This window comes from Ursus maritimus, unplaced genomic scaffold, assembly GCF_017311325.1.
Source record: "Ursus maritimus isolate PB19 unplaced genomic scaffold, ASM1731132v1 scaffold_7, whole genome shotgun sequence".
Taxonomy (NCBI): Eukaryota; Metazoa; Chordata; class Mammalia; order Carnivora; family Ursidae; genus Ursus; species Ursus maritimus.
The window spans coordinates 8,160,648-8,173,376 of NW_024426885.1; the positions used below are offsets into that span (position 1 = coordinate 8,160,648).

Below are 12,729 nucleotides of genomic sequence, written 5' to 3' on the forward strand. Positions count from 1 at the left end.
GCTTCTTGGACATGCCCGTGCTCAATCCCACCTCTCCGAAGATTCTGTAAGTCTGGGGTGGGGCCTGGGCCCCTGCATGTTTAGCAGGCTCTGGGGTCTCCGATGGAAGTGGTGCAGGGATGGGCTCTAGGCCCCTTGGGGCCAGGATTCTAGACGGTCCTCTTGCTTGTGCTTCATACAGCTGGCTGCAACTTCTGAGTGCACCACTTGCCCCTGAAGCCCTGTTTTGTAGTCGGCTTCGGATGAAAGAGCCCCACATGGGTGAGCCCTGGGGATATATCACAGGTGAGGGTGGGCAAGCATCCACTGGGGGTCATGAACCAGGCCCAGACCAGGCCTACACGGAGAGTGGTGGGAGGGGAAGGGGGCCCTTCTCTGTCACTCTGGAGACCTCTGCTGGCTCTGGAGTCCAGAATTTTCTGCAGGAGCCGGGGTTGTCGATAGTCACGTCCAAGGCTTCCTGGCCCTTGTAGACAGGGCAGGGCCCTGCCCCAGCCTGTAGCTTCCTGTTCTCATTCTGGCCATTCTCTTTGGTCTGCGGCCTGGGACCCCAGAAGACCTGCGCTAAAGGATGGCCTAGTTAGGCGGCCTGTGTGAGGACAATGAGAGAAAACGAGGTGGCGAATGGAGAGGCTGGCGGTAGAGGACGGCAGCTGGCCAGGCCCGAACCCTGCCCACCGTGTGGGCACAAAAGTAAGACTCCAGGGAAATGGGGAGGCCATGCCTGGATGCCTGGACTCAGCTCAGTGGTATCCTGAGATGTCAGGGCCCAAAGGGACTGGGACAGTGATAGCCTGAGCGAGGGTCGAGGCTCTGTCTGTTCCTGGGGTAGGCAGAATGGCCCCTGAAGACCTCCCTAGCAGAATGCTAGGGACCTGTGAATGGGTTACCCAGCAAAATGGATTGTATAGATGTGACTGAAGTTACGTGAAGACACGGGATTATCCTGGATGATCTGGGTGGGCCCATCTAATCACAGGAGCCCTTCCTCCAACCGGAAGGAGGGAAGATGTGGCAAAAGGGGAGGTGAGAGAGATTTGAAGCCATGGGTGTGTGTGTGGGGCAGGGAGCAGTGTGCCAGTGCTGGCTCTGAGGTGTAAGGCCCACATACAAGGACCAGGAAGAAGCTACTAGAACTCATGGAAAGCATGAGTAGGAATGCAGCCAGTCAGGGGGCATCAAGAGCAGTGGTGCCGACAGCCAGCAAGTACTCGGGACCTGGGTGCTCCCACCTGGCAGAACCGAACTGGGCCAGCCCCCGACGGAGCCTGGAAGGGGGTTCTGCCCCAGAGGCTCCCCTGGGGAATGCAGCCTGCTGATTTCAGCCCAGTGACACGGCTCACACATCTAACCTGCAGAGCTGTGAAGATAATAAATAGGGGTTGTTTTAAACCACGAAAACTGCGGGACTTTGTTACAGCAGCAAGAGGAAACCAGTGCAGGCTTCGTTTCCCCAATCCCAGCCTGAAGGACCAAAACAAAGTTGTCCAAGGACGGAAGGTACTTTCTCAAAAGTGAATGAGCTCCCTGCCTCTCCAACTAGAAAACCCTCTGGCAGGAGCCAGCTCTTTGGATGAACCGAATGTCCTCTGTGACTCTAAGGGTAACTCCGCTTTCTCTCTCTGGTCAGACAGAGTCCCTGTCTCAGGAGCTGGGGCCCTCCAGGGTCACCAGGGCCCCGCCTTCACGGAAACATTACTCCTTGGAGCCCTGGGGACCCGGGGTCTCAGGAATTCCTTATTCACAGTTCCTGAAATAGGATCATGGTAAAGTCGAGCGAAAGGTTGGTATGGTCAGTGGAGAACCGTGTCTGGTGTGCAGCCAGGGACAGAGCAGCGGTCAGGAGAGCTGGAGGCTAGGTTCCGCCCCTAATTGGCTTTAGGGCATTGGGCAAATCCTTTCTCGGGGCGGGTCGCGCTTCTCCAACCTGTGAACCCGCTCGAGCTTCCTCCCGGGTGGAAACTCCTTTGAGACTCTGGGGAAGCAGACGCCCAGCAGGGCAGCTCACCCGGCCGGCGTCGGGGCAGCGGGACGGGGCAAGGGTTGGAGACGGCCGACGGGATGAAGGGGGCCCCAACACCTGCCTCCCGGGGCCGGCCTCCGCGGGGTCAGTGCGGAGAGGGAGGGCAGACGGAAGGGCGGGGCCGGCCCCCTGCGCCCGCCCCGCGCCTCGGCGCGCCCCTGCCCGCCCCCGGCCCGGCCCAGCCCAGCCCAGCCCGGCCCAGCCCCGCGGGCCGGTCACACGCACCGCCGGCCGGCCAGCCTCCAGCGCCCGTGCGCCGCGCTGCCGTCCCGGCGCCCCTGCCCAGCCGCCCGCGCCCGCCGCCCGCCCGGCGCTCCCGGCGCCCGTGACCCTGCCCGGGGCGCGGGGCGGAGCGGGCATGGCCCGCCGGGGGGCCGCCGCGCTGGCACTGGCCCTCGCGCTGCTGGCGGTGGTCCTGGCCGGGGTGGGCGCCCAGGGCGCAGCCCTCCAGGCCCCGGACTACTACGTGCAGGAGACCTGGAGCCGGGAGCCCTACTACGCGCGCCGGCAGCCCGAGCCCGAGCCCTTTTCGCCGCCGCTGCCCGCGGGGACCCGGGACGGGGAGCGGGAGCCGCGCCCGCCCGAGCCCAGGCCGCCCAAGAAGGCGACCAAGCCCAAGAAAGCTCCCAAGAGGGACAAGTTGGCTCAGGAGACGCCTCCACCAGGTAAGTAACTTCGTGCGCGGGGCGGCCCAAGGGGGCGCCCGAGGCTGCGCGCCTCTCCCAGCGGTGGCCCGCTGCTCTGAGCGTACAGCTGGCTTCCAGGCCCGTGTGCCGGCTACACCAGAGCCCTCGAACCCACCCATCGCCCCCCACCCCCCGCGCCTCCCTGGGGACTGTGTCGCGCATCCCTCTGGCCGCTCTGGAACGTCCCGGACCGACACCGGACGGCATCCCCCACAGGTAGAGGCGCAGCAGTGCAGTAGGGAAGCTGCCCGCGGAGCTGGTGGCCCAGGTCTGAAATGGGCTGGGCAAAGCTCTTTCCGCCGGACACCCCTTAAAGTTCCCACAGGGCGTTTTCTTGGGAGTGAATTTACGATTTGGCCACGTGAAGGGCTGGCTGGCTTTGGCACAATGGCCTTCTGGGGCAAAATCTAGCCAGTGTCCCCTCTCAGCTCCCTCCCTCCCACTTTTTGTGGGTCCCTGGAATCCGGGGTTTGGGGCAGGATGGCAGAGCCTCTGCTGGGAGGCTCCAGTGCCCGTGGAGAGGGGGCGGGCTGCAGATGGTGGGAAAGCCCAGGGGGGGCTGGCAGCCTGCAATGCCCCGCTTCCATCCCTACTCACACCCCTCTCCCATCCGCGCCTCTGCCAGCCCTGTCTTGGCAAATGACTTCCATTCGGTTTCACTCCTTGTGAAGGGGGGACTTTCATCTTAATTGTTCCAAATGTTCTTTGCTCAAATTGCAGAGGGCTGTGGTCCTAGTATTTCAGGGTTGGGGAGTGAGCCGGGTTGTAGCCAAGCTCCCTGGCCTTGTAATGGCCTTCCTTGAAAGGAGATACAAGCTGGTGGCACCGTTACAGGGCTCCTGGCATGGAAGGAATTGCTTTTGTTTGGTTAAACTCTTCAGAAAGTCAGCAGGAGGCAGCGGGAGAGGGGAGGAGGTGGGGACACAGATCTCTTGAATGTGTGGACCGATCCCAGCAGCCCCTCTGCACATGGGCGGAGGTGGGGGGGGGTTGTCCTGCCATGCTCCCGGGTGTGAGCGACTGTGCCAGCGGGCAGGCGGTTCTGTGAGTTGTGCAATCCCGAACAGAACCATCCAGAACTTCCAATATCGACTGGAGAATTATGGGAATTCAGATGTGTAAAACCACAGCGGTTTAATAGCAGGAGTATGAAGAGACAGTCGTGATTGTAGGACATCTGCTGGGACTCCGTTAGGAGCTTCCTGTACAACTGTCTCGTCTAATTCTTTCAGTGGCTCTGAGGGGTGGGTGTTCTTTTTATTTTACAGATGAGGAGATGAGGAACCGTAGGCGCTGACAGTTTAAGTAACTTAGTGTCACTTGCTGGCTTGGGAGAGTTGAAAGCCCTTCTGTGCTTATTTTTAACTCAAGGCCTTTTTTGTTTGGTGGTTTGAATCAGATCTGCATGTGTTTTTGGTTTTTAGGATGTACTGTGTGATTAGCGCAGTGCCGGGCCCGCTGGGTGAGAGACGCGTCTGTGAGGTTCTGGTACTTGCTGGGGGGAGTGCAGGGGGAGTGTGGAAGAAGCCCCGGACTGAGTCTGAAGACCCCAGGTCTGGGGCTCAGCACTCAGCTTCCTGGCACTGGGTGTCTTCATCTGCAAAGGACGCCTGCACCTGCTACCTCTCTTTACTTGGACAGTTGCTGTAAAAGTTTTTCCACGAAAGCTTTGAGTGTGTCAGCTGAGGATTGGGCTAGTCCATCGGTGAGCCGTTATTCATTCCGCAGGTGGTTTCCCAAGAACCTGTCCGACGCCAGGTGCTGGGTGAGGTCCTGGGAGTAGAGAGCCCAGGTCACCCCCTGCCCCTGTAAGTCACATAGAAGTTGGGGGGGGGGGCGTTGAAAAAGTGACCACAGTTGTGCTGAGGGCTGGATCGCTAATCCCCAAACTAGAAAAAGGTCCTTGGAAATTCTAGACTCATCTTCGAGGCCTCCTGGGAGAGCTGCCTCCCCAGGCCTGTCACTCTTTCTAAGGACCTGCGTGGGCTTTTAAGAGCCCACCAACTGGGACAGGCAAAGTGGGACATTCATCCCAACTTAAAACTCCTGTCCTCTTTCTCCCCCTGTTTTTGGGTGTTTGGCCAGTGGAACCCTCCTCCCTGGACTCTTACATGCAGGAGACTGGTTTAAGAATGACTCGATCAGAGGAGTCAGTGGTAGTTGTGTTCAGTGAACCTGTGCTGAGAAAATTCATCCCTGCATTGGACTGTCTCACACGCAGGTGGTCATCAGGTCATGGGGAGACATCAGTGGAGGCAGGAACCTTGTACAGCAGCCTGGGGTGTGGAGTGTGGTCTTCCGGACCTGGCTCCACAGGGTCGATGATACACGCTATGTGGCAGGCTCTGCTGGGCTAACCCGGGAGTGAGGGGTTGGATTTAAAGATGGATAAGAAGGCAAACGTGTATGACTAATTTAAAAGTCAATTATGTGCTTTGTCTTTATAGACAATAACCTCGTTTTCGGATAGCACTTGTCTTGCGTCAAGATCTGGCTCAAGAGAAGATGGAAGGCAAATGTTCTGTGTGGCGGACTCTGGAAGGAGTCTTGTCTTAATCCCAGAGGAAGGTTTGCTTAAGGAGCCTAGGATACTGGGGACTTGATCTTGGTGTAAGTTTGGCCCTGGCCCGTGGCTCTTCCTTCATGCCACCACAAAAATGTGCAGTGGATGTCCCATGCTGTCATTCTCCTGGAGGTGGCTTGGGCAGCTGAATCCTTCGGTTGATTGAGACCATTGCATTTTTCCAGGAGGGGCTGACAGATTCCCGGAGAAGTAGAGCTCTGAGATGCTCAACAGAGTGGTATCTTCAAAGAATTTTTAGATTCTTTTGTTTTGAAACAATTATAGACTCACAAGCAATTGCAAACATAGTACATTGAGGTCCTGTGTACTCCAATGGTAACGCTTTCTAGAACTGTAGTACGGGATTTCTCTCCCTTGGCAGTATGGACATTTTGTGCCAACTGTGTATGNCGTGGGGGGGGCGGTCCTGTGCATTGTGCAATGTGTAGCGGCCTCCCTGGTCTTAACCCCCTGGCCTCCAGTAGCACCCTCCTCTTAGCTGTGACCACCAAAAATGTCTCTAGATATTGTCAGATGCCCCCAGTGGGTTGAGGATCGCTGTTCTGTACACTCTCAAAACAGGAAGTTGACATTGGTACGATACTATTAACTAGATTACATACTAAATATTTCCGCAGCTTTTATGTGCAGTTGTGTGTGTGTGTGTGTGTGTGTAAGTTCTCACAGTTTTATCACATGTACAGATTCCTGGAACAACTCTTAGCATCAGGATACAGACCTGATCTCTTATTTATTATTAATTAATTAATTAATTTTAATTCTATAGAGAGAACACTAGAGAGAGAACAAGCACGAGTCAGGGGCAGAGGGAGAGGGAGAAGCAGGCTCCCTGCAGAGCAGGGAGCCCGACATGGGTCTTGATCCCAGGCCCCCAGGATCATGGCCTGAACTGCAGGCAGACACTTAACCGACTGAGCCACCCAGGTGCCCCTGAGGACCTCTTTTTTTGAGGTTGAGTGGGCCTCACCGTCGGACAGTTTCTGAGGTCCTCATTGTGAACGTCGATTAATCCCGGAATTTCAGAACTTGGAGGAAACCATGTGGTAATTGTGTGCAGATCCTTGTTCACTGTAGGATTCCAACCCCGGGCTGCCCGGTCTCTGCTCACACACGTCCCTCGATGGGCTCTTCCTACCGCGTTCATTGCATGAGCAGTATTGATTGCTAGAGTGTTCTTTCTTGTAGAGACCTGACTACCTGCTTCTTTCTAATTCCATTTATTCAGCAGTTGCTAGGCAAATTCAATAGTTTCTAGGTCTTTGCGGTTGGAATGCTTTGGGACCCAGAGACTGAGTCCCAGGTCGCTGCTCCCATGATCCCAGCATGAGGAATAAAACAGGGACACATTTTTGGCACGTGGGTGGGTTTGCAGTGTACCTACCTTGTCTGTCAACTCAAAGTGACAAGCTTGGTTTGTGGCCATACTTTGGTAGAGAATCCAATGGAACAGAGCTGTAACCCATAGGTAGTATAAGTCGTTTACCTTTTCCCTCCCAAGTGGTAGTAAGAAACAGACCGGTTAATAAGACTCCAAAAGGGTGATCTGAAGATTTTTTTTTTCTTCCCCGCAATTGGGCCTTGGGTTGCTTTTGGGTTCCTGCTTGTTTGTTTGTTGCTTTCTTCCAGTAGTGGCAAGAATGTGTCACTGTTTTGAGTATGGGCACGCCCGCATCACACCGTGGGCCTGCTCCATAGTCCTGAGCCCGTGGAATTTGCAGAGTGGGCGGCGAGCCACGTTAGTTTGTATGTCTGTGCCGGGAATCAGCGAGTTTGCGTTTTATCCTGTGTTGTGCCCCAGCCACGGGGGGGAAATAGCCAAAGACTTGTTATTTGAGCCTATGTGGTTGTAAACAAAAGCCCTTTCTGTTGTGTGCTGCAGGCCAGTTGCTGGAAAGGGCCTCACTTTTGAGCTTTGTCTAGTCGCTCTTCAGAGTGTCTTGTTGTGTTTGGCCTTTGGAAGGAAACGTCTTCTCTTGGGCCAAGCTGGAGCGTGAGGCTCGGGAGAGTGTTTTTGTCAATATTTTCACTATTTCACTATGTATTTTAAAAGCAATCACAGTGTTATCAGCACAGGTGAACAAAAAGCAGGAACTCTTTACATCAGGATATTAAACGCTCGCTTGAAGAGTTAAATCCAAAGTGTTTTCCAGATAACTCCCTATAGAAACCTGAGGGAAAGGACGTTTAAAAAAAAAAGGTTGCTTGAGGGGCACCTGGGTGTCTCAGTCGGTTAAGTGTCTGCCTTCAGCTCAGGTCATGATCCTGGGTCCTGGGATGGAGCCCCCCCCCCCCCAAATCAGGCTCCCTGCTCAGCGGGGAGTCTGCTTCTCCCTCTGCCCCTCAGCCCACTCCTGCTCGCTCGCTCTTTCAAATAAATAAATAAAATCTTTAAAAAAAAAAAAAGGTCGCTTGATGTGTATCGGCAAGCAGCTTTCTAAGACACCACCTCTCTTTCCAAGATGCTTTCCAAAGTCAGCTATTCATGCTGGCAAGTCCCTGGCCTGTGCCCCTCATTCCAGAAGCCAGCGTCTGTGCGTGGATCATGGAGGGGAGACACTGCCATGTTAGGGGAAGCCGGACTGGGTGCCGTGGTGCCTAAAACCAGCCATCGTGTTCTTCAGGGGCCTCAGGCGTCCATGGCTGCCAGATCTCACGGCAGATGGTGCCGTCAGTGCCGGGACAAGGGCAGCCGGGGACCCGGAGGCGGGAGTGTGGAGGGGAGGCTCTCCTTCAGCTATCCCCAATGGGGCCGGGGAGGCTTGGCATCTCCAGCCATGGCTCTGGCCTCTGTGGCCTTTTGAGGTCCCTGCCACCATCACTGCCACTCTGGGCTCACGAAACACATGGAATTAGGGTATCTTTGGACGGCCAGGGGGAAGGGCTGGTGTCCATAACCGGCTGGCATCCAGTTGGCTACTCCTCCAGGCATCATAGACGGTCGGAGGGGCGCAAAACACCTCCAGAGTGTTACCTGAAGACTCCAGTGTCCCGGATTTTTATGGCGTGCTCGGTCATGCAAACCACATGTGCTTGTTTGGCAGTCTGTTCAGGATTCAGACAGAGCTGGGACCAGAATCTGGCTCTGCCATTCACGGGCACGCGTGACTTCTCCAAGCCTTGGCTTCCTCACCGTGACACGGGAAGGGTGATAAAGCCTTGCTTCCAGACGTGCGATGGGTCCACCTCCAGCCTCCCGCGTTCAGAGACATGGTTGGGGGCACCTTCTACCCTCTTCCCCAGGGTCCCCAGCTGGGCGGAGTCCCGGGGGGTCCTGCTCTGCACACAGCCTGGGTTGCTGGAGTTCCCTTCTCTGGGTCTTTCTCCTTCCACTTCTTTACTGGAACTTCATGAAGTCCCTTCCCAGATCCATGCCTGCACCTAAGTCAGGCTGCATCTTGGGCTCTTTCCAGATGGAAGCCACACTGAGTCAGGCAAGTGCTGGCGGTGGCTTACCCAGCCCCCTGTGCGTCCGCACCTGCTCCTCTTACTGGCTCTAGAAAAGCAAGGGGCTTCTTACTTGGTTGCAAGTCAGGAAGGTGTCTGCTGCTGCGTAGAGGTTGGGAGGGCAGGCCCTCCCTGGGGCCCTGAGGGAGACCCGAGTCGGCACAGAAGGCTAGCCCAGAGCAGCAGAGGACGGCCAGCTGGTTTCCCAGGGAGGACACAGCTGAGCGGGCAGGGGAAAGCTGTAGATTGTTTGGTTGACTGGTTGATTTTGGTCTGGCCCTGGTAAAAAGTACTTAGAACACTGCACTCGTGCCCCCATCTCCAGCGCAGGCCTTCAAGGTCACCGATGAACGGAGACAAGCATCTCATCCAATCACTCAGCCTGCCTTTCAGGATCTACCCGTCTGCCCCGATTCCTGTTTCCACCAGTAGCTTGCCTTTCTCCAAACTGGATAAAACACAGGCTGTTCCCTCCTGTGTCATGACCCTCGGCCTGCTCACAGCCGCGTGGAGCACGCATTTCTAACCACTGCTGCTGAGGCCTTCCCGTTCATCTGCAAAGTCCTGCCGGCCCTCGCTCGAGAGAGTTCTCTGCAGGCATGCACGTGTCAAGGTGCTTTAGAAAGCCGTGATTGCTGTCTGGCCTGTGAGTCTGCACTTCTGGGAAGCTCCTGAGAACCCGCTGTGTGTTCGGGGGAGGCCCTTCTTCTCCTGCAGTTTCCTTTAGCAAGAGACAGGAGAGGAGCCTAGGGCCCTGGGCCGAATCCCTCACGAGAGAGAGTGCAGATGCTGTTGGACTGGAATTTCCTGGGGAAAATGCAAATATGCAGCAAAGAATTTTTTCAGTTTCGGGGGGGGGGGTTTGCTACTGTAAGCTCCTTGTATAGAGAGGGGAAAAAATAGTTTCCTATCAACCCAGAAGCATGGTGTTTATCACCATAGACCAGAACATGTGGCCCGCGTCCGCACTTCGCTCGCTACTTTTAAGGAATTCAGTTTTGTCACGCAGCCCAGATGGAGTTGTTGATTTCCTTCTGTGCACGCTTCTTCCGCTGTACGTTCCCCTTTCATCTCTGCAGACCGTGTGCGGCCTTTCTTGCGGTGAGAGAGGACGGGCCCGGGCAGGGCCTCGCCTTGGAGTCTGATTCCCGCTCTGCTGCCTGCTGGCGCTGTCGCAGACCTTGGTGGGTCTCTTCCCGCTCTGTGCCCCAGTGCCCCCATCTGTAAAGTCACGTTCGTTGCAAGCTTCCTGCCCGCTGGGTACTTGCCGAGGTCCAGTGTCACAATCCCCGTGAAGATGCCGCCTTGCAGATGGTGAATCAGGCTCCACGTGTGAGCCGTGAGTCTTCAGCCGCTGGGATGGCGCTTTGTGACGCGCGGGGGCTTGAGGACAGATCCGTGGCGGAAGGAGAGACGCTGTCTTCTGTTTGGTGGTTGCTGCAGGCCCGACACGGCCCTAAGGGCTCGATATACAGTTTATTTCCTCCCCATAACTTCGTGGAAGCAGGTACTTGTCTGGTTGCTGAGGGAACGGCTCCTCGAGAGGTCGAGTGGGTCCCCCGAGGACACGCCGTGGTCCGTGCGGTGGCAGAGCCCGGCCGCCTCGGCCTGGGGCTGGGGCTGGGGCTGGGACCGGACCCATCAGGCCGCGATGAGGTGGAAGTGTGCCCCCTGGAGAAGGTGGCAGGGCCTCTGCCTGTGGTCTCTGCTCCTCGCCACCCCCTTGGGGATTCTGTTCCCCACTCAGGGATTCTGTTCCCTACATGTCGGGGGCCTGGGAAGTCAGACTCTCAGGGCTTTGACATCTGCCCCACATCTGGGCCTTTGCTGGCTGCGCAGAGCTGCGTGGGGACATATGTGTCACGGGCGTGGATCTGGCACATGGCGGGAGAGGCCGAGGGTGTCACCGTGCCGTGCTCTTTGACTCTTGCTCCTGTGTTGTGATGGAGGCTCCAGGGACGTTGCCCTGGGAGACAGAAGGCTTGCAACCAATGGCTGACTTTTGGGGAGGGCTGGGATAGAACATTCTTTTCCAGAACTTTGGCTTTTTCCTCACATATTTTGTAAAACTTTATTCCCCCTTAACATCTTATCTTTCTGCCAAATCAGACTCCACACTCTTAAAGGTGACGTCGCCAGTTTTTCTGAACAATCAAGATCTTTACAGACCCTTAGTCGGGCCCCTTCAGAAGAGGCCATCTTTGGAGGTCACCGGCCATGACATTCTGATGCACAGAAGTGGGACACATGCTGAGGTGACATCAGGCTGATGTTAGGTGCTCCTGGGTCCTCCGGGTCAGCTGTCTTCCTCTGGCCTTTCTGAACATTTCGGTGTTTCGACTTTCTGGACGTGAGGGGGACATTTACATGAAAAATGAATGCTACTCCCAGCAGGCATCGCCCCAGAAGATGATAGAGAGAGCATTACTCTTGGCTGGACCCCATGTGGCCTTTGAATTTTTTGAAGATTTAAGGTTTTCTCGATGAGTCTCTTTTTGGTGTGGGGGGAGGGGGAAGACTGTAGAACAGTCTGAAATGATTCATTCATTGGCACACAGTCCACTAGATGTTTTTGGTATTTCGACTTGCTTTTTAAAGTCCAAGCTAAGTATCCTTCTCCTGCCCCTCCTCTTATTTTTGTCTGTTTGTCGTTCGGTGACTCATGAGTATGTTCGTTCACTCATTCATCACAGCTTGTTATACACCAGACTCCAGAGACAGAGCAGTAAGCAAAACCAGACACCGTCCCTGCCCTCACGAACAGACCAGCACATGTTCCGCGCATGCGATGATGCGGGACAGCACAGGCATGTGCACCTGCGGTGGGGGCTGCTGGTATCCCGCCCAGGCCCTTTTCCCGCAGGTACACCCATTTCCCAGCCGCTGGGGTCTTGACTGTGATGGCTCATTGCTGATCCCTTCTCTGGAGCATTGCCCCTGGAAGCCTGGTTCGCACTCCCCAGTTGGTCCATCTGTAGCCAGAGGCTAACCAGCAGTAGAAAAGGTGGCTTCTTGTCTCAAGGTGGGGACAATACTGTGTGTAGTTCCCACTGCAGAGCTCCCTATGGGATCAGGCCGAGTCAGCCTCGAGCTGAGAGGGAGGACAGCCTTGCTTTGCTCCTTCCTCTGCCCCATCCTGCTTCTCCCTCCCCTTTCCCTCTAGAGCCCTCCCCCAGCTTTCCCTCTAGAGCCCTCCCCCAGCTGAACCCCTACATCAAGCTCTGCTTAGAGGCAAGTCGACCTAAGACAGGCGCTATCAGAGCCCATTAAAGGAGGCATTGATTTAGGTGGGGAGTTCAAGAAAGCCAGAAGAGGAGCTATCAGAGCTGCGATTTGCAAGATTAGCAGGAGTTAATTAGAGATGAATGGAAGGGTGCTCCAGGAAGAGGAACAGCACATGAGATGAAGGCTGCGAAGAGGCTGGTGTTTCAGGAGTAGAGAGAGGGAGCTCAGTGTGAGAGGAAGCTGAAGGGGCCAGGGGCATGAGCAGGTAGCTTTCCTAGGCCCTGGTAAGGATCTTTCCAATTGGTGGGAGCATCATTACCCCCCACTCTCACCCCCAGGTACCCAGCCAGGGCCCTTGGAGAGAACTGGAAGGAGGAGCCCAGCATGGTGGGAAATGCTAGCTCTGGGGTCAGAAGTCCGGAGTTCCAGCTCCGTTTTATCAATTAGGTGTGGTGTTACTCTCTGGGCCCCAGAGCGGGTCAAAGTACTACCATAGCGTATTTTTGCAGTCTTAGAATAGTGAAGACATGCAAGTATACATTGTCTTTATTAGGAGTATTTCTTTTTTTTTTTAAATTTAATTTGATTTTATTTAATTTCAGTTAATTAACATACAGTGTATTATTAGTTTAGAGGTAGAGTTTAGTGATTCATCAGTTGCATATAACACCCAGTGCTCATTACATCACCTGCCCTCCTTAATGCCCATCACCCAGTTACCCCATTCCTCCACTCCCCTCCCCTCCCCTCCCCTCCCCTCCCCTCCC

General features: G+C 55.5%; 1 protein-coding gene across 2 annotated transcripts in view; it reads left to right on the plus strand.

The window, feature by feature from the left end:
* Positions 1–2,381: 2,381 nt before the first annotated feature.
* CPXM2 (carboxypeptidase X, M14 family member 2) overlaps positions 2,382–12,729 on the plus strand; it is a 130,573-nt gene continuing 120,225 nt past the window's right edge. The window contains exon 1 of one of the 2 annotated variants that reach the window (XM_040624398.1): positions 2,382–2,688. In XM_040624398.1, coding sequence (XP_040480332.1) covers positions 2,382–2,688 — 307 coding nt within the window. Of the gene's footprint in view, positions 2,689–10,081; positions 10,245–12,729 lie in introns of those variants that run through there. The other variant, XM_008685440.2, reaches the window with a different exon arrangement.